Below are 26,537 nucleotides of genomic sequence, written 5' to 3'. Positions count from 1 at the left end.
AGAAGCCATGATTTTTCCCCTTCTGGTTTATAAATGGAAAAACAGCATCCCCAAACCTGCTACTTTCTGTGAGGAGGGGGGACAATGGTGAAAGTATCGCTTCTTGTATCTCTTTATTTGGCAGATGTCCATAAGAACTTATTATTAATAAGTTAATTAGTTCAGAAGGGAATACTGGGGAAAAAAATCAGACGCTTAAAAAACCCACTTGTTCCCTCTATTCATGGTGAAAATAGACAGTCCCTTGCCTGACATTAGGGTCTAGCCTCTTTTGATGTAAAGATCATCATCTTAGGTAGACAAATTGAGAGAGTGGCTTATCCATAGACAGATACCTAGCAGTGGAAAGACTGGGACCATATTCTGGGTTTAATTTTTTATTACACCCCTGACTACTTTCTGTTCTGCCAGGGTAGCATAAAGACATGATGAAGCTGGGAAATTCTTTTGAGAACACATAAGTCTTGGGCAAAAGTAATTTAGAGCCTTCTTTAGATTCAATCCAGCATTAAAGAAAAACCATTCACCTCCAATATTTAGGAATGAAGACTGACCTCCATTACTGAGTTTGTCCTGGTTTTCCCTTTTCCAAGTAATAACTACAAGCTCATAATAGTTGAACACTAGGAAGTGTCCTAGCACACACCAGGGTCAACACTGTGTCACAGTTATATGCTAGACAGATTTCTTCCTTAAAATGTGTATGAACAGGCCAACAATAATTTTCCCATCTTGTTTTAATGTCTTACAAAAGGGTGGATGCTTGTTTGTTAAGTCTTGGATGAGTCAAGTACCAGAGAGATAACAGGTGGTCTTTCAAGGCCTTGTCCCTGCAAGGCCATTAGGTGCCAAACCAAGAGGAAGGACCTGTTCTGTCGTCCACACACCATTTCCTCATCGGGAAGCCCCATCTTGTGAAAATGTATGATAAATGGCCAAATGGAAACTTGAACTCATTTTCATTTCCTTCAAAGCCTTGCTTGTGTGTTTGACAATAGGCCCGTCGTGCATTTTGCTTTATCATGGCCCTTCTGTTCATCCCTTGGTACTGTTCTGAGAATCAAAAGCAAAGCAGCTTGAGGGTGAGTATATGGCTTCCCAGGGCTGCTGTCACCAATTACAACAAATCGGGTGGCATGAAACAACAACAAAGTGTTCTTTCACGGTCTGGGAGGCAGGAGGGCCTACAGTCCATGTACCAGAGGGGCAGCTTTCGCTCGGGAGGCGCTGAGGGAGAATCTCTCCCTGGCTCCTGTCGCAGCCTCTGCTGCTGGCCAGCACTCCGTGGCCTCAAGCTCCGCCTCCCTATGTCTCTCCCCGTGTCTCTCCTCTTCACGCAAGGACACAGCTCCTGTTGGAATTAGGGGCCTTCCTCATGTTGTATGATCTCATCTTAATGAATTTCATTTGAGGGGAGGACACACTGAGAAAGCCAAGACATCCTGAAATCAGTATTTGCGACCATCTACATTGTTCCTCTCTCTGGAGAGCAGCTCCATGATTCAATGCTCTAAGATGCACAAGTTTTAACCCTCAGTAACTTAAAAAGAACAGTCAAGTTTATTTTAAAATATTACCTACCCGATTTTACAATCTATTTGGTTAAAGCATCATTTAATTTTACAGTGTGGCCCAGTGAAGGGAACACAGGGCTTCGAGATCTTGTCCTTGCAGGGGCTTTTTTTTAAGAGATTTTTTTTTAAAATGTATTCATTTAAAGGGGGCAGGGCCAAGAGCACGAGTCGGGGAGGGGCAGAGGAAGAGGGCAAAGCAGACTCCCTGATGAGCAAGGATCCTGATGACATGGGGCTCAGCTTAATCCCAGGATCCCGGCATCATGACCTGAGCTGAAGGCAGATGCTTTTTATTTTTTTTTTAATAATTATTTTTTACTGTGTTATGTGAAGTCACCATACAGTACATCATTAGTTTTTGACGTAGTGTTCCAAGGGTCATTGTTTACACATAACACCCAGTGCTCCATGCAGTCCGTGCCATCCTTGTTACCCATCACTGGGCCAACCCAACTCCCCACCTCCTCCCATCTAAAATCCTCAGTTTGTTTCTTGGAGTCCATAGTCTCTCATGATTTGTCTCCCCCTTCATTTTTCCCTTCCTTCTCCTAATGTCCTCCATGCTATTCCTTATGTTCCACATATAAGTGAAACCATATGATAATAGACTGCCTCTGCTTGACTTATTTCACTCAGCATAATCTCCTCCAGTCCTGTCCATGTTGATGCAAAAGTTGGGTATTCATCCTTTCTGATGGCTGAACAATATTCCATTGTATATATGGATCACATCTTCTTTATCCCTTCGTCTGTTGAAGGGCATCTTGGCTCATTCCACAGTTTGGCTGTTGTGGACGTTGCTGCTATGAACATTGGGGTGCCTATGGCCTAAAGGCAGATGCTTAACCAACTGAGCCACCCAGGTGCCTGCCCTGACCCCGCAGGGTTTTTTAAAGATGAAGAGGGGAACAGAACAAAGCAGTTTTAGTTGAAATCAGCCTGAGTTCACGTCTTGCTCCCTGCTCAATGCCTGTGTACGAGGAGGGCCCAAGAGTCAGTCTGGGTCCCGATGACCCCCACATCTCCCTTTTCGTCTCATCCCTTACACATCATTTCAAGAGCAATTAACTGAGGAAACCGGCTGCCACAGAGTGGAAAAAAACTCCTATAAGCTGGAAGAAATTCAGCCCAAAAGTTGTAGAGAATGATTTTGAAGTGTTAATGTAAACATTTGAAAATACTCTCCTTCTAGAGAATAGGTCTTACTTTCTATTCCAAAGCCCAAAGGCTCATTAGTTCTCATAATTTTTAAAATCTTTCTCAAAGAACTGTAAGTTTCTTCACTCTTAATTAAAACTTTGAGTAGACTGGCTAATTAGGAAAATACTGTGAAGGAGGAGAAATAAACCACAGAATGCCTTTCCCTAGTCCCTGCTCCCTTTCCTGGAAGAACACAATAAAATAAAGATGTTTAAAAAAAAAAAAAAAGATGTTAAGACAGTTCAGTGCCCAAATCTGAGAGCGCGATCATGCATCTTCTAGATGCTTGTACTTATCTTCTGGATAAATTCATCCTTCGAGTCTCAGGGTGCTTATCTTTCTCTCACCTGTCACACTCTGTGCTCCGGAGTATGTAGCACACAGAATGTCGGGCTACTGGGAATCCGAACTGGGCTATTTCTCTTAAGCCCCTGACGCTGGCCAGGAAAAGAACCTCATCACGTGCTCAAGACTCCATTGCCAGGACTGATTATTTTATATGTAATTTGGCTCGATGACACTGCCAGTCCCTAGTGAAATGAGAAAAGGAATAGATTTCTTCCAGGTAGGCATTCAAGGCCAGAATGTGGGCATTTGTGGCAGATTTTAGGTAGGGTCATAAGCTATTCTGTGGTTTTCAAAGGGCCTCTTAAAAGAGTTACAGACTTCCTTTGGGAATATTAACTTCAGAACGACATTATGGCAGCCAAACAGACAACCTTGTTTTTAGTTAAAGCTTGGGTGCGGGGGGTGGGGTGGGGATTAAACCTAAAAGTATATGAATTTACAGTTTCATACAGAAGCCCCAGATATATAAGGGTTCTCTTTGTTTCAGTTGGTGGTATTGCTGTGGAACTGACCTGAACCTGGGTTAGATGTTTTTCCCCTGTACGAAAGGAATGGTCTGTGTACCTCCAGTAAGAGGGTAGAGAGAGTACAGACCTCGACCATCCCTTCATCGGGAACTCTTTGAATCCGACTGGGACCGCGCTTTCAAAAAGGAAACACCCGTTGGATGCCGACTGTGATCTTGCATATCCTGCCCACTCGGCAGCTGCTGTGAAGCCACTGCTGGGTCGGGAGCAGTGAGGCCTCGCCCTTTCCAACTGTGGGTGTTTTCTCTCTTTGACAGCCGGAGGAAGAGCCGCTGGTCTGTGACGTCACCGGATCCAGTTCGTCCACCGACGACACCGCTTCCCTGGATCGACATTCTTCTCACGGCAGTGATGTGTCCCTCCCCCAGATTTCAAATTTGAACAGGTCCAGAGATCAGCAGGGTCTTGACGGCTTCTACAGCCATGGCGTGGGAGCTGAGGGTCGAGAGAGCGAGGGTGAAGCTGCCGGCTCAGGTGAGATGGAGGAGGAGGAAATGGACAGCATCACCGAGGTGCCCGCGAACTGCTCTGTGCTGAGGAGCTCCATGCGCTCCCTGTCCCCTTTCCGGAGGCACAGCTGGGGTCCTGGGAAGAACGCGGCCAGCGATGCAGAAATGAACCAGCGCAGGTGAGGTGGACCCGGCAGGGCTGTTGGTTTCGTTTCTCGATGTCCGCTTGCGTTTGATTCTGTGATTTTGTGTTGTCGTGGTAAAAGAACTTAGGAGACACCACGGTACGGAAGAAAGCGGGTGGGCTTTGTAGTCAGGAGAACACGGGTTCAAACCCCAGCTCGGTAACTTACTGTGTAGATGAGCTTGGGCAAGTTACTTGACTCCTCTGGGCTTTAATTTTCTCATCTGTAAAATACCTTCCTTTCAGAGTATTTGCGAGAATAAGTATTGCAAGTGAAATAGGCCTGTTATATGGCAGGTGTTTAATAAATGCTAACAGTCATTCAGGCCAGATCTGTTAATAACATTTATAGATTAAAAACTTGTGGAAGGGAATAGTGTCCTGTCGACTTTGAATTAAAAAACAAATATGAGATCTTAGCCTCAACACCATCTGTTGTTTTTTTTTTTTAAGATTTTATTTATTTATTTGATAGAGATCACAAGTAGGCAGAGAGGCAGGCAGAGAGAGGAGGAAGTAGGCTCCCTGCTGAGCAGAGAGCCTGATGCGGGGCTCGATCCCAGGACCCCGAGATCATGACCTGAGCCGAAGGCAGAGGCTTTAACCCACTGAGCCACCCAGGTGCCCCTACACCATCTGTTTTCAAAGTACTTCCTAGAAATTGCGGTCCATTTCTAATGCAGAAAGATTGGAAGGAGTCTGAATGATTATTTAATCAGTAAGCGAGCCTACGAATCATTCGGTATCATTGGATGGTTGGTATTTCTCCACATACCCTCCAGTCCTCGGGGGCGTGCATACCCGTGACCCCATGTCAGACCTTCCGTGCGGAAGCAGGCTGGCAGGAGGTAGTTTGGAGTTGGCCTCTGACCATAGGCTGCTTCCAGGAATTTAAGCAGACGGCTTTCCCTCTAACGGCCAAGTGCCGTGATGCCTGCTGTACGTACCAAGTTGTGCTTCCTCCCCAGCTACTTTCTAGCTGAAGAAAGGCAGCCGAGGGAGCAGGCTGATGGTGTGAACACGGGTGATGTGACAAACTCACCTGGAGTGGTTATGGCTCTTTCTCTTTTTAATTCGCTGACCTGCCTCCTCATAACATGGCTCTGATTTCAGAGCTGTAGGTACGTGGACTCTGAGGGCACTCGCCCCCTCGTTTATTCTTTTATCCAGCCAACACATGCTGAGCACCGGCCCCGTGGGGAATGTGGGGAATGATCCCTATAGCTGGAATTCCCTTCCTGAAGCAAAAGCAGTCTCGACATACTGTCAGAGATGCTAACGGCATCCAGCAATGAGGGTTGGTTTTAAACACAATCCCTTTTTCTTTATAACCCACTGTGGGCCCTTTTGCCGTGACTTTGATTTCAGAGCCGGCTTGACTGTGGGTCCTGTAGCTCAGATGAGGAAATTAAAGCTCAAACTGAGTGATTTGTCCCAGATGACATGGTGCTCTTAAGACTAAGCGAAGACTAGAACCCTATCACCTAAATATTCATATATGCAGCCCGTGTAATATCATGGCCTCTCCTGTGTGAGCCCAGCCTTGGTAGTCCCCTCGCACCACCGCCCCAGTGCCTCTGGAGGTGAGGGAAGGACTTGAATGAGTTTGATGCTTGTAGCATTGTCTGCATATTATATAACCTAAATTTTAAAGTCTGAAGAAAACCCTTTGAAAGCTTGAGATGGCCTTTTTTAAAATCCTTTTATAATTTAATAAACCTCATTCCTTGTCATCTGATTTAACTCTTTGGAGCAGGGAGGAAGCAGAGTAACCCTCCCCAGAAATTGTCAGGCCATCGGGCCTTTGTGGTTTGTCTCCTCCTCCACACTCTCTTGTTCCCTGCCTTCCTGTACTGTTTCTCTGAGTGGCTTGTGTCTCCCCCTGCCCTGTGATGTCTGTGTGCTTCATGCGTTTGTGTCCATTTGTTCCACCTCAACACTGACCTCTTCCACCATTCATTTTCAGTTCATTGCGAGTTCTGGGGGATGTTGTCAGGAGACCTCCCATTCATAGGAGAAGGTACAGAGTTCACTAACTTGATGGACTAACTGTGTTGCCTCTGAGCTTCTACTAACAAGCATCTCATTTTGCTTGATCCGTGATTAAACCGTCTTTTACAATAATGTCACGTCTGCTTCAGGCAAATAAAATATAGGTATTTATTAATTGCTGATGTCCATTTGCATATGAAATGGTTTTGTGAGTCTGAAATTTTTTCCTATTCTATTTTTATCTTTAAAGGAAACTTTTGTTAGTGTTTTTTCCATCTTGTATTTATTGATGTTCAGGTCACTTTGATAATAGGGGCTCCCCAACTGTCCCTAGGAGAATTCAGACACGTTGATTGTGCCTGACTAGTGGACGCTGGGGAGTGCTTTTTCTTCCCCTTCCCACCCCCCCAAAAGGGGGGAAGAACCAGAAAGAATTGTGAGCTGACACACAGGCCCTAACACATTTTCAACACATTCTAGGCCCCCTGACCATCTCCACTCCATTGTTGATGTAGTCATTCCTGAAAACAAGTAAGCGTCATCAGCTCATCTCCCAGTCTTCCAATTCCTTATTTTTTTGTCAGGTAACATTTTAAAGCTAAGAATTAGTAACTTTTGAACTGAAAAGTCATTTCTAGCCCAAAAATGCCGATTTGCTTTTCAGATGCTGAGTTTTAGTGTGTTCAGAAATCGTCACTAATGACCTTTCCTTTCATTATTTGGGGGGGAAATTCAGAAATCCCAAAACAACAGTGGAGTTACACATAGCCTCTCATACTGGGAGACATCTGTAAAGCGATGTTTTCAGTTCTGAGCCAAAGCTCTTCCTTGGGAAGCTGGCAGGTAGTGGTCCTCCCCGCTTCGTCTTTTTCCAGTGGGTACCTCCTCGAATCCCAGATTTCAGGCGCAGAATTGAATTCAAATACAAATATCCCGTGAATCTCGGGTGATCGTGACTCGGTTGAGTTGTTCTCCCAGGGGAACAAGTCGTTAAATCCCTTTTCAGTAGAAGTGTCTGAACCCTTGAGAGATCTAGTTGCCTCTCCAGTCAGGCTCTTCACTAGGAACGTACTAGAAGCCTGCACTTGTTGACAGTGGAAGGTGGCAGGTTGCTGGATGCAGTCCCACTGAGCACATAGAGCTTCACAACAGCGCCAGACTCGACTTCACCCTTAGTCATTTTAATGCAGGAAGGATGTGAAGTATAATTTAAAATTCTGTATGAAGCCTTAGCTAGTAAAACTGGAACATTCCCGCAATTGTTAAAAGGTGGAGAGCAGGATATTTGTGGGTTGTTTGTTGTGTGTGTGGGTGTGTGTGTTTTTTAAGAATCTGGTATTTTCTAAATCTTAGAATGAGACCAGAGAACCTTTAAGTGTTACCCCCAGTAATAGAGGAGTTAAGGAGATTTGAGGATGCTCTCAAAGCACTCTTGTGATAGGAGTTCTCTGCTAGAAAGAAGGGCAGGTCTGCTGCTGCTGAAGGACCACCAGCAGCTTCCTTCCTAGAGCCTTAGGACCCCCGTCATGTCCTCTTCCTGTCTCCCTGTCGCTCTCCATCCTCTTCATCCTAAATTTCACCCTGTTCTCGCACATCGTTATCATTTTGAGAGTAAAGGGATGTTTAAATCTGTAGGAGAGTTTTTTTTTTTTAAATGATAATTTAGTAATGTATGTTCGGTTGCTGATTTACCATGTTGTGTTTTGAATAAGTTGGATATCTTTAAAATTTTTATTAAGAGTTTAGAGATTCAAAATGAAGTGAATAATTTCAGAGAATGGACTTCTTAGTCTCGTGTGTGTTTTAAAATTATATCAAGTCTTGCTTCCCCCACACGAGGAAATTGCAAGTCAGTCTGATTTCGCTTATCAGACTGGAGATGTGTCTCAAATGCTAATTTTTCCCTTCTGCTTCTGCCCTTCAGCTTTGTGCTATTTATTAATTGAACCTGATTTTAAGTGTTTTACTACTTAAATTATTTTTAAGTGCTGTGATTTTTAAAGATTCGCTTTTAGAAGGCTCATTGGGGTAGTCGTTCTCTTTATTTTCTCACCACCTTCCTTGTGTCTTTTCCTCTGCCAGAAACCCCCACTTATCAAAACAAAGTTACTAAATATATTCAGGGTATTCGAGTGGTTTGGGGGGTCTGTACATCTTCCCATTTGCAGGATTCCAGAGAGAATTGAGGGGGTGTTACTGTCATTCCTCCTTCTGAAAACAAAAACACGTCACTTAAGAGTTTTAAGGCCCCAAATAGTAGCAGTGTATTTTTAAACTGATTTTTGATTTGTCAGTCAAAAATCCTGACCTATCGAGGCAGTTCCCTTTACAGAGTACCTGAAATTTTAAATTGGTAATTTTTTTAGCTGGTTATATTTGCATGGTATTTCCAACCCTAGATTTTCTGTCCCTCCCACTTGAGAGTAAATAGCAGCGCCAAGATAGAGTAGATGATCAAATGGAGTGTTTTGTTTTTTTTTAATCTTGTGGGCGGAAATGGATGCAAACCTAAAATTAAGACACATTTCTAACTCAGTTCCGTAGAATTCCTTTTCTTTTGAATAAAATACATGCCTTCATTATCATTAAAATACAAGGAAATGTGACCATTGTGGTGTGGTGAATCTTCATCCCAAGAGCTTAGTGAGCAGGGTTTAAAGATGGCTGTGAGTGTTGATAAGATACCCTTTTGAGGAAAGACTCCTGAGCCATCTGGCTTAGACGGACCCTTACTGGAAACGAGAAGAAAATCGATGACCCAGTGAGCCTACCCCATTGCAATCTGTCATTGTCCCTTTTAGTCAAGGGGCGCTTTAGTGTAGTCAAGGACTGTCACCGTGGCCACTGAGGTCTGAGGGTGGCATGGCGGAGCGCACGGAGAGATGGTCTCCAGTGGTGGGGACACCTCTCACCCGAGGAGGGGGAGCTACGGGTAGAGTGGGTTCTTTGTTCAAAGTTGCTACCCTGTAACGAACTGACAGAGACATGTCCAGCACATTGTCTAGATGGGTGTTAGGAGGGCAGTTTTAAGTTTCTGTGGTTTTTGCTCTGTCCAGCCTTCTTCTGAATTCTAAATGTTACGTTCCTTATTTTTTGATGATCAGATAAATCCATCTGTCTGTAACTATGGCTTTTCTTTTCAAACCCAATAACCCTGTCCCTGTTTCCTCTTTTCTCCCTCCATTTCTGTTTCTGCCTTTGATGTCCTCCCCAGTATGAGCTGGTGTCCCTCTGGTGTGCACTACTCTGCTGCCCTGAGTGCTGACTTTAATTACAGAAGGTATGGTATCGTTCCATGTCCAGCCACCAAAGGGGGAGTCCCAAAATACGGCACCTGGGCTTTTGGCTGGGAGCTTGCTTCTGCGTGGCTAGAATGCATATGGCAGCCCGCTTTGCCTGTGAGCACAGTGTTGAGTTTCCTCTGCTATGGGCATCACTAATCCATTTGAAGGGGCACAGACTAGGAGGTGGATGGCGTACCCTGATGCATCCTGCTTGTCTCCAGTGGCTGTAGATTTGGTGTTTTCTGCACAGACTTGTATCTGGTATGGTAGACCACTTCTCTCTTCGTTTTTGGTCTGTCCTGATTCCCAGAACCTGGGGATTCCCATATCCTGACAAAAACCCTGACAGAAGCGAGACAGCCAATAAGCGCACTTACTTCTGTTGTGTTTCCAAATCTCCCCTCTCTTTAGGTTCCAAATTCACAGATTTCTCACTGTTTGATACTCTCTCAACTAAGCAGACAGATTAATTACTAAAACATTTTCAGGATTAAGTTTTGTGGGTAATGATAGGCTGGTTTCTCAGGCTTTACAATTCACAATAGAAAACTAAATTTCTTCTTCATTTAGCGTGTCTCCTTATCCCTGGGACTGCTAATGAGTTTCACAGAGACACATTTACTTGTACTTAATCATGACTTCTATTGTCATATTGAAATAAGAAAAACAAAATCTATTGTTTAAGTGACCCACTAGAGAAAAATAGAAGCATATGGTTTCAGTTCATAATAAGTAATTTTATGAAATATAAAAGGCAAATTGCAAGCCCTCTGGATTGGCGTACATGAATTATTTGTAGAATTAACTGTAGAGTTTGAGCACTGATAGCTGAATAGCGTCCGTATACCTTCAAATGCATTTCCACCTGCTTGTAACTGAGGACATGGTCGGCTCCAGCTCTGTTTTGCTCTCTTGCTTATTGGAAAGCAGTTCCCACTGCAACTGTAGCAGGTGTGGGTTATTCTGGCTAGCAGCCCCGCGGCGAGGCGGACACGAGGCTGACTGCTATCTCTAGTCTCCTGCTCACAAAACACATGCTTTCTTCACTCTGCAGACCACAACATCATTATTCCAGGGATTACAGGTCCTAAATTTGCCCCCCCCTTTTTTAAAAAGATTTATTTATTTATTTGACACACAGAGTTCACAAGTAGGCAGAGAGGCAGGCGGAGACAGAGAGAGAGGGAAGCAGGCTCCCTGCTGAGCAGAGAGCCCGATGCGGGGCTCGATCCCAGGACCCTGGGATCATGACCCGAGCTGAAGGCAGAGGCTTTAACCCACTGGGCCACCCAGGCGCCCCAAATTTGCCCCTTTTTGGGTATCAAAACCAAGAAAATTTAAACTCTTAGACTTAGCAGCTTTTCACCATTTGTTCCTTAAGGTGGCCCATGCACCTGCTGCAACTCATGGTTCTCGGGAAGCCTGTCCAGCATTTAGTGGTTGACCGGCCAGATGTGCACAGATGCTGCTGCTCATAAGACCACTCGGGTCTCTGGGGTGGGCACACACTGAACTAGTTAAGGGCAGCTAGACTGTAGTTGAAGGTAAAGTTGTAACGGTCCACTTAACCGACACAAGGGCAAGTCCGGTCTCCCTGTTTAGCTTCTGAAAGGGACTGACGCGCCTGTTTTCTCTGTGCCGTTTAATTCTTTGGCATTAGCTGAGTTAGATTTTGGCAAAGATGAATTACATCAGATCAAGGAAAAACCCACATGTAAATGAAAGTTTGGTAAGATAATATGGTCTATCCAGGTGGTATATTGAAAAAAATCTTGAGAAAATGACCTTAGATGGTCTCCGTTTGTGCAAGTTGAATGAGGAAAGAAAATCTAAACGCAGTCCTCTCTCAGCATACCAACACCTGTGGGGGGAAGGTAGGCGGTGCTCATTTGCGCCAGGCCCTTCTCGATAGTTTTGCTTGATGACATAGAAATAATATACACCTGAAGCAATTTCTTATCCTCCTTCCTTCCTGAGACTCAGAAATAGAATGAATTCACTCCTTCGCTCTGGGTTCAGTTTCAGCCTAGAAGGCCTGACAGGAGGAGCTGTTGTTGGAAACGAGCCATCTTCATCTCTAGATGTCAACTCCATGAACACCAAAGAGCTCAGGCACCCTTTCGGTGGTGAAGAAAGGGGTGACTCTTTGATGTCACTTTCAGAAGAGGATTTGGAATCGGGCCAGAGAGAGCACAGGATGCTTGAGCAGCAGGTAAGGCTGAAGTGGGTATATACTGCTAATTTGGAGAAACTCACTTTACTTCCCTACATGTGTCCTCATATTAGGAACAAAGAAGGCAAGACTTACGTTAATATGAGGCTCGTGGCTGTGATTGCTTACGCATTATATAATACACTCATCTAGCACAAGGTAGGTTTTTAGCACTTAATGCTAATTCAAGAATACCATTAATCTGCATTGATTTAAATATTCTATCAAAGCAGGCTTTTTTTAAATTGGGAAAGTACCCAGGATATTAATATAAATTTTTCCTTCTTATCTGAGGACTTCTTTGATCATCCCAAGAGTAAAATGAGTCTTGAAGTGTGTTACACAACATTGTTAAGTTTACTAATTTATCAGAAACCTATCCTTTCCTGGGGGGAAAAAAGTCTTTGTCTTCTCACACTGCCTAGGAAATGGCTATGTCTTTCTCTCTGCTTCCCGTCACCATCAGACTTTTTCAGAGAGCATCCCGATGCCCTCATTTTGCCCGCCACAGGCACTCAGCTGGAACTCCCTCGTGGAGGGCCTGGCCTTCCTCACAGCCAGTCAGATGATCTTCCCGGTGCTGTCCCTTCTAGGCCCTTCCTTCCGTCACTCACCATCCCGGACCGGTCCTCAGGGAGTTTGCCTTGAGAACTGGAATCACATGGTTTAAGCGCATCCTCCCCCTGCTCCCCATCCTTTATCCTCCTCTTGGGCCAAGGGGACTCTCGGTTGATTTCTAGAAGGATTCTGTGATACATGTGCAAATGAAACATTTCTAATTACACAGACAACAGAGCTAAACACCTGTCTTTGTGTAGGTGACTGGAGTTTTAGGTAGAAATAGAATGAAACATTTCTAATTAAACAAACCAACAAAAGGGTTAAACAGCCTGTTCTTTGAGTAGGTGACTTAGGGTTCTATGTACATAGTTAATGTTTTGTTATACCCCACTGCATAGCAGTGCTATGACCAAAGAGAAATTGGGCGCTGGAGGATTGCCTTCATAGTGAATGTGTTACTTATGTGAAGGCTCAAGAGACTTTCAGCCAGATGAAAATGGAATTGAAGGCCCAAAGGAATTTTGCCTCGTTACCTCCTTTCCCCACCACCCGTGTCTTCTGGGCCTGATAGTTTAGAAGAAGTTAAGAAAAATAACAAGAAGCTGGTGAATAGGGACACCTGGCTGGCTCAGTCAGTGGAGCATATGACTCTTGATCTCGGGGCTGTGAGTTCGAGCCCCACATTGGGTGTAGAGATGATTAAAAAAATAAATGAACCTTTTAAAAAATAAAATTTTTTAAAGGAGCGTGGAGAATATATATATTTTTGTGAGCAGAACCCTAGACTTAGGGCCAGGATGTCCCTTCAGATTCCGCATAAGCCCGCGTGTGAGAACTTCACACCCATTTGAAGCAACTTGCCTGAGGCCTCAAAACTGGCCATTAGCTGGACAGTATTAATCTCAGAATTCTTGGGTGTTATTCTCCCTGGTTTCTTCCCACATTTTTGAAGTAAGAGCGTTTTAATGAGGAAATGGGGACATTTTAATTTTCTTAATATTGTTTATGTAAAACCTTTTCTGAAACCCACATTGGTAGGAATTGGACAGAGGATCTCTGTCCAGTTAGCTTATCTGTTAGTAAGTGATGTCAGTTACCACTGAAGTCTTTCTAAAATGGCTTTTCTGATTTAGTCTTCCTAGATGAACTTGATGACATTTTCGTGTTTTCTGTGCTTAGTAGCCTTCCTGGAACTCTCTGCTCACCCACACTTTTTGTCTTGTGTGCCACCTCAGAGTGGGTATTTGAGCTCTGGTATCTCTGATCTGGACCGGTCGCCTGCAGCCAGCTTCCTGCTGAAGGTCTGTCTGCCTTTCACTGATGTCATTTCACAGACCTCACAGTTGTACTTGAAACATAGCAACTGTTTGCCGCAGACTCCATGGTTACACATGGAACAAGTTTTTAAATAATCAGAAGTCTTTGGCGCACTCGAGTTGAATCAGGGTAGTAACACATTTTCATTACTTCTCTTTGAGCATGTGCAGGTTTTAGCTTCCTGTGAAGGGAGGGGATTCATGACAAAGTTAGATAACAAGTCTAAATGGCTCTCCGAAAACAAAAGGAGGGGGAGCCCCTCAAGCACCAGAAGAGTGCTGGCGGACACTGGGGTGGACTGTGCCTGTAGGGTTAGAATTCCGGGGGCTTCTGGTGTCGGGTGCATTACCTGGGCTTGAAGCTGCTGCGAATTTACTGAGGGAGGTAAATTGCCAGGTTTCAGCCCCCCTCTTGTTCTTGTAGAAGCAGTCTAATCTTAGAAGAGGAAATGAAAGAGATTTAGGCTGCTTCCCAGATGCGCAGCTGCCTTGCTCCTGATCTTAAAACACTTTTCACTTGCAGCTCTGTTTCCAACTTGTTAAAATCAGAAAATAATATTACTGATATCCCACTATATCTCTAGAAAGGATATTTAGATTTTTGAAGAAAAAGAACTACTGTATGTAGTTTAATATTTCCAGTGAAGTTATTTTTGTCTCATGATGCAGCAGATGTTTACTAAGCACGTACTAAGTTTATTTTTTTTTTAATATTTTATTTATTTATTCGACAGAGACCACAAGTAGGCAAAGAGACAGGCAGAGAGGGGGGTGGGCAAGCAGGCCCCCTGCTGAGCAGAGAGCCCGATGCGGGGCTCGATTCCAGGACCCTGGGATCATGACCTGAGCCGAAGGCAGAGGCTTAACCCACTGAGCCACCCAGGCGCCCCCGCACGTACTAAGTTTAAAACATCAGTGCTGTGAGGGATATGAAACCACTGTACAGGATGGCTGCTCCCATGATTCCCATTTTACAGAGAAGAAAAGTAAGGTTCATGAAAGCTGAGTAACTTCTCTGAAGCTGAGCAGCTCCTAAGTAGCGGGGGGCAGACTCGAACCCGGTGAGCCTGACAGCAGAGCCTGTGCCGTTACCCTCCCGTGTACTGCCTCCTGTTCCTGGGCTGGGCCGGAAGGTGCAGCTCTGTGCTTCTCCAGAAATAATGAGAGCCCGTATTTAGAACCTGTTCTTCAATTTTGTTTTGTTTTGCTTTACTTCACAGGCATGTCACAGAGCTAAACAACAGGGATTCAGTTATTGTACATCAGCCATTTCCTCTCCACTAACAAAATCCATCTCATTAATGACAATCAGCCATCCTGGGTTGGACCGTAAGTATATTACTTTTTTTTTTTTTAATTAAGTATATTTTAAACACTTTCTCTATCATTTTTCTCACTTGAAGACCCTGGAACATTACCTTTCAAAATTTGCCTTCCTCTTCTTCTGAATGGCTCATTTAAATAGAAAAGGTAACAGACAGTTCAGTTTTAGGGAGTTTCCTCCTTTTGCCACCTAAAAATCTCTTTTATACATTAAAGGCATTATAGTCTTGGGCCTAAACTTAACACAGATTTCTTTAAACTTTTTATTTTGAAGTAATTTCAGACTTTAAAAATAGCACAAGAGTGCAAAGAATTACCATGTTTGGGGACTTAAAATGTTATCATAACCATAACCTGGAGTCCCCCAAGTGTTATTTATATATATGTGTGTGTGTGTACACACACACACACACACACGTATATATTATATAAAAGTGTCATAACTTTTTATCAATCTCTCTTTCTCTATCCCTTCCTTTAAAGTGTTTTTCTGAAACACTGGAGAATAAGTTACAAACAATGCCATTATGTCTGAAAGATATTCTTTTCTATTACCGTAGTACAGTTATCCAATATTAATTTCCTGACCTCTTCAAAAATGTCAAGCTCATGAAGGACGAAGAAAGAGGTACATTTTCAGTTTACTAAGCATGTGCCAAAAGGATTACATCTGCAAATGATGAATGGCACCCTATGCAGGTTTTGGACCCATTGGCTGGGGAAGTGAGATAGATGTTTGACATCCGTAAGCACGGGGCCTTTGCAAATAAAGATGCTCAGAAACACTCGAATTGGATCTAAATGTTTGTCATGGAGAGGCAGCTTGTTCTTTGAGAAACCCCACCTTTTTGGTTTATTTTTTAAATCTTGGTTTCTTTTTTTCCATGAGTAGTTACAGTTTGAGATCATGATTTAAGATTTAAATGCTCATTAAGGGGAGAGTGGTCCATTATTTGCTGAAAGACTGTGTGTTCAGGAGGCTGAGACAGAGGGAATAAATAAATTCTGTGGTGTTTCTGGGGCTTCTTCAGTGTCCCCAGATATAACTCATCTTAAAAGAATTGGGGACGGAAGCAGCTGCCCTGCATTAGGGAGATGTTCTGTCTCAGTTCATGACTTACTGCAGGCCTCATCTTTTTAATTTCCGCACTGGAATTAAGACATGATTGATGATTCTATTAACCTTGTCCTCGTTTTCATGATCAGTACTTCTGGCCTGTTTGGTGTGCCTACTGATGACGTGTTCTCAAAGATGCAGGCGTGACCCCGCAGGACTGCAACTGGGATAGCTTTCCCCGTGTTTGTTTGGGTTTTGGTTTTGTTTTGATTTGGCTTTGGGTTAGAGGTTTAGCTGGTATAGAACGAAAATCATTATAACGAAATAGTTAATACTGGATTTGGTGAGCCTGGAGTGCTGCTGGAGCTCAATAGCCAAACAGACAGGAAGGCGGTCTTAAGGGAGACATTTCGGCTCAGTGTAGCCTCTGTCCATGACTAGCGAGTGCGGTGTCATGGCGGTGAGTCTACTCCCATAGCAACAGACACCCAACACCAACAGAGTGGGTCCCACCGAGGGATCTTTTTCCTATATTTTGTGACACACTCTTTGCCTCGTGCATGAAACACTTCATTAATTTTTCCTCCAGAAAGCAAGATGGTTTTTGACTGTGTTTTCAGTTGCTAGCCAAGCCCTATAAATAATGCGGCTAACTCCCAGAAAACACTGTCCTGGAGTGCCAGGAGTTCTGGCACATGGAGCTTTTCCTGCTGTTGCTGGGAAATGTTCTGCTCTGCTCTCTGAGGGGACTGAAGTGAGTTAGCAGACTGCTGTCAAGAGTAGAGCTCTAAGTCAGTGTTTAACCCTTTGGTCAGAGTAGGGAGCCCTCATTTTATCTCAGGTGGTACATTTCACGCAGGTTTGAATGATTAAGTCATAGTTAGTTAGCTAGCCCCACAAGTTCCCTGAGTTAGCATGTGCTGTAATTGGAGGATAAATCAACTCTAATAGCACTGTTTCTCCTTAGTCCCTCCCCATATACATTAAATTAATGTTCCCAAGTGTATTTTTTTTATTCTGCTCTAGAAACATGATAAATTTTTTCACAGATGTGAAACTTCCGGCCATTGAACAGAAGACTAAACCTTGTGTCCTGTGTGCTCTGCCTTTAAGCAGCAGGGTCACTGGACAGTCCTCCATTTGCCACAGACTCAGAATCGCTTAAAATCGCATCCCAAATCACTTAAATACTCTGCCTGGTTCATCTCTGGTCATGGTCTTCCTAGCTGAAAGGATCATAACTAACATCTACACCGTGATTTTAAAGCCTTAAAGCAATCGGGACACCTAAAATGTTTTAACTGATGTTTTATTGTAAGCACACATTTGGTGGCGGTGTGACCTTGGGCTAAATGGTGAAATTCTTTGTGTCAGTTACTTAATTAAACAGGGGTACTAATGTGATAAGGCTTAAATGTGCATTTACACAAAGTCCTTGGCATACTTCCTGGCTTACAATAAGCAGTTGGTACTGTTACAGAGTGAGTTCACAGTGCCTAGAACAGTGCCAGAGTCTGTCTCTGACCAGGGTGTAAACAGAGAAACAAGAACGCCATCCCTCATTGTCTTTAAGTGGTTGTGTCTTATGAGTATGCTTGTCTAGGAACAAAGTACTTTCTTTTTTTTTTTTTTTTAAGATTTTTATTTATTTATTTGACAGACAGAGATCACAAGTAGGCAGAGAAGCAGGCAGAGAGAGAGGAAGGGAAGCAGGCTCCCCGCTGAGCAGAGAGCCCAACGTGGGGCTCGATCCCAGGACCCTGAGACCATGACCCGAGCCGAAGGCAGAGGCTTTAACCCACTGAGCCACCCAGGCACCCTAAAGTACTTTCTAAGATCAACCTTACTTCACTACTTCCAGCTTCTACCCGTGCTGTGTCTTCTTCCTTCAAAGAAATTAGCTGCTTCTGCCACAGCCTTTAATAGCTGTTAACATTTGGGCATTTCTGAAAATGTATGTCTCCTGAGCCTGTTGTCTGGAATGCCTGTTGGGTCATTTTCTAGAAGAGAAAAATAGAGAAACTCAACATTATTTCCAAGTTGGGATCATTTTCTGATATCCATTGATGTGGAGGAAAATCTTAAGTAAAGCTGGTGACTAATGGATTTCTGTGTCATTTTCTGAAGTGGAAAGTAGACAGGCGACAGCTTTCTTGGGAACCACAATGGGTGGGGAAGCTTCCTCACTCATGCCTTGGCTGTCCTCTCTTGGGGGGAACATGATGAATGCATCTTGCCAGATGATTTTTTTAGGGACTGGGACTAGCACTGAAGGTACCCGCATCGTGTGGAGAAATGCCTTCAGAGAAACTGCTCCTGGACATGTGTTTGGCCCCATTTCTCCTTCTTGCATCAGAGAGCATGGAGTGGAGACCCTCAGCTTGCCAGGAGACATAGATGATTTCTTGGTAGAATTTAAGAATCAACTTCGTTTTTCCATACACAGAATAATTCCATTATTCCAGATGATCCATTTCCAAGAGTATATTTTAAAACATCTCATTGCTTATACTCAGAAGATGTTCACAAACAATAGAGAAACTGCTTGGTTGATTGTATCCCCAGAAGGGCCCTAACTACGTTAGTAGTGGTGAGGTTAAAAGGAGAACTGTACCCATTAGATAGATTTTTTAACTCAGAGGCTTTTTTTTTTAAAGATTTTATTTATTTATTTGACAGACAGATATCACAAGTAGGCAGAGAGGCAGGCAGAGAGAGAAGAGGAAGCAGGCTCCCCGCTGAGCAGAGAGCCCGATGTGGGGCTCGATCCCAGGACCCTGTGATCATGACCTGAGCGGAAGGCAGAAGCTTTAACCCACTGAGCCACTGAGGCGCCCCAACTCAGAGGCTTTTAATGAGAAATCATTTTCCCTTCATTTTTCATGGTGTGTTATCACAAAGAATATACATGTTCCACTCATGTTGAGGCTACGCCTTAGATAGTCATACAAATAGGTTTTTCCTTATGATCCATGAAATTGTGACAAAAGGGGATACTCTTAGATTTTGTGTAATAAGAGAGCTCATTTTCATTTCCTGAATTTGTTTCACATTTGGAAATAACTTTAGAAAGCACATGAAGAGGGTACCTTACTAGCTGTACTAGGTGGTCACTGCCCAAAAAAGCCAGTGTGTGTGTTATTTGTGCCAGTAGCCGTCTGATATGTTACTGATGTCGCTGCAGACTATAGTCTCACATCACTTAGTATTTGTTTGGGGTATTGCGTTGGTTTAGGGCTTTTTTGTTTCATTTAGGACACCAAGCTTTCAGAAAGCCTGACAGAGGGGAATTCATTTATTACTTTTATTTATTCAATAAGCATTTGCATTAGTCTTTGCCAGCCACCAGGCTAGACAGTGGTAGGAGAGAGATGAGCTTAGAGGTACGGTTTCTTTTCTCACTACATGCATGCAGAGAAGAGAACCAGATGCATGTAGTAGGAAGTGATGAATGCAGCCTACGAAAGAAACATTGGGCTTTCTAGGAGCATCCGACAGGGATGGCTTACTGGGGAGAAGTAATCTCAAAGTCGAGACCAAGAGGAGATGGGGAATTCAGTCGGTGAGTTAGTGGCAGGCGTCCTGCAGAGGTATCGTGGTTCTGTTCCAGACCACCGCGGTGAGGCAAGTATCACAGTAAAGCAAGTCAAATGAATTCCTAGGCTTCCCAGTACATATAGAAGTTCTGTTTACACTGTGCTGTAGTCACGTGTGCAGTAACATGATGTCTAAAAAAAAACTGTGCACATGCCTAAATTTAAAAATACCTTATTTCTAGAAAAATACTACCATCACCTGAGCTTTTGGTGAGTGGTAGTCTTTTTGCTGGTAGAGGGTCTTGCCTCCACTTTGGTAGCTGCTGAAGGTGGGGATGGCTGTGGCCATTTCTCAAAACAGGACAGCAGTCAAGTTTGCCACAGAGATGGATTCTTCCTATCATGAACGATTTCTCTAGCATGCAGTGCTATCTGGTAGCATCTTACCCACAGTAGAACGTCTTTCAAAATGGAAGGCTGTCCTCTCAAAACCTCCTGCTGTTACATCAGTTAAGTTAGTGGGATATTCTAAATTCTTTGTTGTCGTCCCAGTAATCTTCACAGCATCTTCTCCAGCAGTAGATTCCATCTCAAAAGCCACTTTTGTTGCTCATCCATAAGAAACAACTCCTCATCTGCTAAAGTCTGATCTCGAGATCACAACAATGCAGTCCCATCTGCAGGCTCCACCTCTAAATCTAGTTCCCTCGCTGTTTCTGCCACATCTGCAGTGACTTCATGAACCCCTCAAAGTCATCCATGAGGGCTGGAATCCGCTTCTTTCAGACTCCCATTCATGGATATGCTGACCTCTTCCCATGAATCACGAATGTTCTTACTAACATCCAGAATGGTGATTCCTTTCTAGAAGGTTTTCAATTTACTTTGTCCAGATCTACGAGAGGAATCGCTGTCTATGGCGGCTATAGTCTTAATGAAATGTATTTCTTAAAACAATAAGACTTAAAAGTCAAAATGACTCCTGGATCCCTGGGCTGCAGAAAGGATGTTGTCTTAGCAGGCATGAAAACAACATGAGTCTCCTTGTCGATCTCCCTCAGAGGTCTTGGGTGACCAGGTGCATTGTCAGTGGTCAGTACTGTTTCGAAAGGTGTCTTTTTTTTTGGAGCAGCGGATCTCAAGAACGGGCTTATGATGCTCAGTAAAGCATGTTGTGAGTGGATGTGCTGTCGACCAGGCTTTGTCGTTCCACTGACAGAACGCAGGCAGAGTAGATTTTGCATCATTCTTAATGACCCCAGGGTTTTTGGAAGGGTCAGTGAGCACTGGCTTCAGCTTGAAGTCATCAGCTGCATTAGCCTGTCCTTTGAAGCTTTGAAGCCAGGCACTGACTTCTCCTCTCCAGCTATGAAAGTCCCAGATGGCATCTTCTTCCACGATCAGGCTGCTTCGTCCACACTGCAAATCCATGGTTTAGTGGAGCCCCTTCCCGAATGAGCTGGCTGCAGCTTCTCCCTCAGCCCTTGCCGCTTCACCTTGGAGTCTGGTGCTGTGGGGCTGGCTACCTTCCTTAAGCCTCCCGAACCAAGTTCTGCTAGCTTCAGAATTTTCTTCTGCAGTTTCATTCCCTCCCTGAGCCTTCACAGAATTAGAGAGGGGGAGGGCCTTGCTCTGGGTTAGGCTTTGGCCTAAGGGAATATTGTGACGGGTTTGATCTGTGATACAAACCACTAGAACTTTCTCCATATCAGCAATAAATCTGTTTCCCTTTATCATTCATGTGTTCAGTGGAGTAGCTCTTTGAATTTCCTTCAAGAACTTTGCCTTTGCCTTTACAACTTGGCTGTTGGACACAAGAGGCCTAGCCTCCACGTGCCTAAGCTCAGCCTGCCTCCGCTTCCACGGCCTTAGTCGCTGCGCTTAATTATATCCAGCTTTTGATTTAAAGTGAGAGACGTGATTCTTCCTTTCACTTGAATACTCAGAGGCCATTGTAGAGTTATTAATTGGCCTCCTTTCAATATTGTGTCTAGGAATTGGGGAGGCCCGGGGTGGGGGGGCAGTGGGTAATGGCTGGTCATTCTCACTGAAGTTCACTGTCTTATATGGGCATGGTATGTAGCGCCCCAAAACAATTACACTGGATCCCTGATCACAGATCACCATAACAAGTACAATAATAATGAAAAGTTTAAAATAGTACAGGAATTATCAAGACTGCTTATGGACACAGAGTGAGCAAGTGCTGTTAGCAGAATGACGTTGATAGGCTTGTTCGACACTGGGTCGCCACAGACCTTCAGTTTGTAAAAATAGCGACATCTGCGAAGGAAGTGCTGTAAGGTGAGGCACGCCTGCATGTGGAGAGCAAGGCTGGGGCACTTGGGGTTCTTGTCGGAGGGCAGTGGAGGGACTTCAGGTGACGAAGTGGATCAACAGACCCTTCAGAGAGACCGCACTGACATCAGTGCTGGGGAGCGGAGGGGCCGGGTCCGGAGAAGGCGAGACTCCCGGGACACAGGATCAAAAGGGCTGAGCGAGGTGGGACAGAAGCCTTCAGGGGCGGTGCCGGGTTTCTGTTCCGAGTAGTTCTTCAGGTGGGAGGTACCACTTTGCAAACGAAGGCTGCCGGAGGAGGAGCGGGTGTGGAGGAAAAGAGGAGTCCGCTTGCGCGCTGGCTCCGTTTGCGCGGCCTGCAGCTGTCCCCAGAGGGGAGCAGTGAGGCGACAGCGGCTTGAGCCCAAAGGAGAGCCCGGGGGGAAGGGTGGACAGGTGTGCGCCAGTCGCCATGCACCTTGCACTTGGGGGAGGACAGCGAGTGAGGAGGTTTGAGGTGAGGGAGGAGAGCGCGGAACATGAGAAACACCCCCGTTCCAGATACTCTCATTCTGAAGGAGAAAACTCCAGCTGTAAATTAGGACTATTAAAAGTAATGGACTTTGGTTTGCTTACCCTAGCAAGTAGGTGTTTGTTGGGTGAGGTTTTTAGGCTGTATTAGAATTCTCCATATTCAGAAATTAAGATGAAAATTAGATACGTTGTTGGCCTAGACGGCCTTTCCTGGAGCCAAACGGGCTCATGACATGATTCTGTTCAGCCTGGTGTGAGGTGCCCTTGACGCTGTTCTGGAACAGTCTGCACGCACTAACGTCTTCTGTGAACCCACTTCCCAGCCCAGCCGCGGATGCAGCCAGCCAGGCGGGTGTCCTTCTCCGTCCGCATCTCTCCACACCTCCTTAAGTCTAAAACCCTTTTCTCTCCTGCCAGTGACGAGGAGGAGGAGTTGCATAGTAAGTAAGCGGCTTCGGCCTCGGTGTCCGGGGCTGTTCTCAGGCTCTGACCCGTGCTGAGAATGCTGCCAGCTTAGCTGAGAAATCGTCTGGAGACTCTCAGCCTTGCATGCCGCCGTTTCTAAATCACTTGTCTTCGTGCTTCGCTTCGAAAGTTAACCCGGCTGAAACACTTTGGTCTTCTGTACACCACCTGCGCTGGTCGACCCGGCGGCCTGTCTGCAGGGCACGGGGACGTGTTCCTGTCCCACCTTGGACCCATGGGTATGAGCACTAACTTCACGGAGCTCTCTGTTTGATAACATGAATTTCATTTTCCCTTGTTTTGCTTTTTTTGACTTATGGGACATCTGATAGCCACCTGTGGTATTTAAAACTAATGTTAAACTTTTTCCTTCTCAGCTTTCAGACATGTCTTTAAAAATACCTTTCCCTTGGGACACCTCACTGGCTAGAGTATGTGAGTCTTGATCTCAGGGTTGTGAGTTCGAGCCCCATGGTGGGATAGAGATTACTTTAAAAAAAGAAAGAAAGAAAGAAGTACCTTTCCTTTGAGGCCACGCCCCCATGAATTAGGGGAGGTGGGAGTTATAGATTATTTCCTTCCTTCTTTCTCTCCTTCAGAACTTTTATTTTTCAGTCCTTTTACTACAGTGTGGATTTCAGATTAACATATTCTTAACGGATAATGCCTAGTTTAAAAACTTTATAAGGTATCAGTTTTAGTAAGTTTGGAAAGGAAATGAATTCTCTCCCTTTTCCATGAAAATCGCTGTTTCCGATTATGCAAGATTTCTTGAATTTTTCAGGATTGCTATTTTTAATGGAAAAAATACTTCTATAGTAAAGGTAAATAATGAATTGTTTTCTTTTTTTTTTTTTAAGATTTTATTTATTTATTTTACAGACAGAGATCACAAGTAGGCAGAGAGGCAGGCAGAGAGAGAGAGGAGGAAGCAGGCTCCCCACCGAGCAGAGAACCCGATGCGGGGCTCGATCGCAGGACCCTGAGATCATGACTTGAGCCGAAGGCAGAGGCTTTAACCCACTGAGCCACCCAGGCGCCCCTGAATTGTTTTCATTTTATATAACTAATAAGAGTCTCAGGGAATTAAAATATTCATATAATTGGACACCCTAATTCCTACCATTGCTGACCCTACATTTCAGCAGTAAATTTGGAAGGTGTCTGTTTATTTAAATATTAAAATTTTATAATTAAGCAATATTAAGCTCAGAGTGACCGCTCTGCATTGTTCTTGCAGAAAAGCACCTTATGTATAGTAACAAAGTTTAATTTCTCTTAATTGGAGGTCTTATTATATTCAGTCCTTTCTTCACAATTAAAAGATGTTTGGTAAAACAGGCACACCATGAGATATTTACTTTATACTGGTTGTAATAGGAGGGAAGTTGTAAGAACCCACTTACAACTTTGAGTGTTCAGAAATTCTCAAGCCTGTTTCAGCTCAAAGTATTTGTGATAGCCCAGGAAATAGGTCCGCATATGGCCACTAAAACAAAGGTCCCAGTGGCATTTCTTCTACCACTAGTACAAAAAAATTTTTTTAAGATTTTATTTATTTATTTGACAGAGACACAGAGAGGGAATGCAAGCAGGGGGAGTAGGAGAGGGAGAAGCAGATCTCCCACCAAGCAAGGAACCCAGTGTGGGCCTGGAACCCAATGTGGGCCTCGATCCCAGGACCCTGGGATCATGACCTGAGCCGAAGGCAGACACTTAGTGACTGAGCCACCCAAGCGCCCAATACACCGTTGTTGATATAAAACGGCACTGGGTATACAGTTAACCCAACGTGATGGAATCAAAAGTATGGAAGCCTGAAGAGCTCTTTGAATCAATCAAGCATCTAACATTCCTCAAAACGTGTTCCTTAAACTCAAAAATACCATGGGCGTTAGGGAGGTGGAGGGGAGAGGAAGAAAAAGAAAGGGTTGGTTCATGGCCACATAAATTTAGGAAACCAGGTAAGCTGGTTTCAGATGTTAATGTGCACATTGTGAATTTCCAAGGCAGTGTTCAACGAGCTGTGTTTTCCAAACTTCCTAGCTTGGTAACCACAAGGGGTGCCTGACTGTGCACAACACCTCACAAGACTAGTGTTCTGTGGGGCACGCTTTGAAAATATTGACTGCGTCCATCCAGTAGTTCTCACCCTGGAATGTTATCGTGTGTTAGGTTTGCAGGTCACTTCGGGACTTTAAGAAAAAGCTGGTTGAAGTACACTGTTGACCTGCCGTAGTGCTTCACACGCCAACATCAGTGACAGACCCCCCTGCTCCTGTCTGTAGTTCTACCGTAGAAGTAGTGTCGGTTATGTCATCCTCTTAGGTGCTCTGAAAACTTGATGACACTTTAGGGATCTCAGAGGTATCGGTGGATTAATCACTGTTTTCAGAACCACATCTAAGAGGTCACAGCAAATGAATTAAAATTTTTTCAGCAGTGAAAGGTTGGAAATCCTTGTAAGAGTCAAAGATTGTCCCGGGACTCAATCACATATTTGTTCAGTTTTTAATTTATTCGACAGAAATCTGCTGGGATCTTACTCTTGGCCAGGCTCTTTGCTGGTTGGTATTTTTCCTCATTGTGGATTTTACGTTCACTTGTTCCTATTACTAGGGTGGTGACTTTCCAGGTGATTGCTTTAGTGTACAGCAGAGTCCTGGCGGTGTGAGAGAATTTAATGCTGCTTCTACCATACAAGGTTCCTTGGGTGGAAAAGGTTTTAAAGCCACTGATCTAAACCACACTCTTGGGTGTTTGTTTGTTTGTTTAACATTTTATTTATTTATTTATTTGACAGAGAGAGCACAAGCAGGGGGAGCAGCAGGCAGAGGGAGAGGGAGAAGCAGGCTCCCCACTGAGTAAGGAGCCCAACATGGGGCTCGATCCCAGGACCCTGAGATCATGACCTGAGTCAAAGGCAGATGCTTAACTGCCTGAGCCACTCAGGCACCCTGCACACTCTTGGTTTTTAAGTAAATTAAGGCATCTGAGGGTAAACATCTGACAGTTTCACACCTAGATCATGCAGAAACTCGGGGATAGATCCCAGATCTTACTCTGTTCACCTTTTGCAACTGGCTGTTACTGCCGTGCATTGTAAGTGAAATAGAAAAAGAATCCAAATAGGCAAAAGGAAATACCCCAGAGAGTAGTCTTTTGAAAACTTAGAATTGATTTTTAAGTTTCTTAGGCATTACTCCCACTTGTTGCTGTTTACTGCCATTTTGTGTTTCTACTCAGAATCTAGAGCAGGTTGGTCACTTAGGAGTTATAAATGGTGGTAATGGAACATCTTCAAATCTCTATTAGATTAAAATTTTACTCACAGTAATCTCAGGTCCTTGGAACCCCCCTGAAGGAAGAAGTGTGTGTTCTATTCACATTATAACAGCTGTGCTACTTGTGAACAGACTTGGCCTACCGGGAATTATACACAGAAATTATTTCTAACCTAATTTCCTAAAAATTGGAAACCAATTGTCAGTGTGTGATTGAGACCTTCTCATCTAGTCCCAAAGTAGCTCAAGCTTGATGCGCATGTTGTGGATAAAAGAATGTAGTGTTCTTTCTGTTTGCGCCACTTACTGCCCCGCTGTCTGACTAGCCTCAGCTGTGATGACCTGCTTCACTTTGGTCTGGTCGTCGTGGAAGGAGGAAGGATGCGTCTGCCCTATAAATTGTCAGTGTCAGCC

The 26,537-nt window shown here is 44.2% G+C and overlaps 1 protein-coding gene across 1 annotated transcript in view; it reads left to right on the top strand.

The window, feature by feature from the left end:
• AKAP13 (A-kinase anchoring protein 13) overlaps positions 1–26,537 on the top strand; it is a 113,624-nt gene that overhangs the window by 30,387 nt on the left and 56,700 nt on the right. Inside the window, exons 5-9 of the mRNA XM_080807551.1 lie at positions 3,907–4,277; positions 6,249–6,302; positions 9,489–9,554; positions 11,578–11,770; positions 14,868–14,976. Coding sequence (XP_080663677.1) covers positions 3,907–4,277; positions 6,249–6,302; positions 9,489–9,554; positions 11,578–11,770; positions 14,868–14,976 — 793 coding nt within the window. The remainder of the gene's footprint in view (positions 1–3,906; positions 4,278–6,248; positions 6,303–9,488; positions 9,555–11,577; positions 11,771–14,867; positions 14,977–26,537) is intronic.

This window comes from Martes martes (genome assembly GCF_963455335.1).
Source record: "Martes martes genome assembly, chromosome: 7".
Lineage (NCBI taxonomy): Eukaryota > Metazoa > Chordata > Mammalia > Carnivora > Mustelidae > Martes > Martes martes.
The sequence above is the reverse complement of the archived record's forward strand: the minus strand, read 5'-3'. Positions and strand labels throughout refer to the sequence as shown.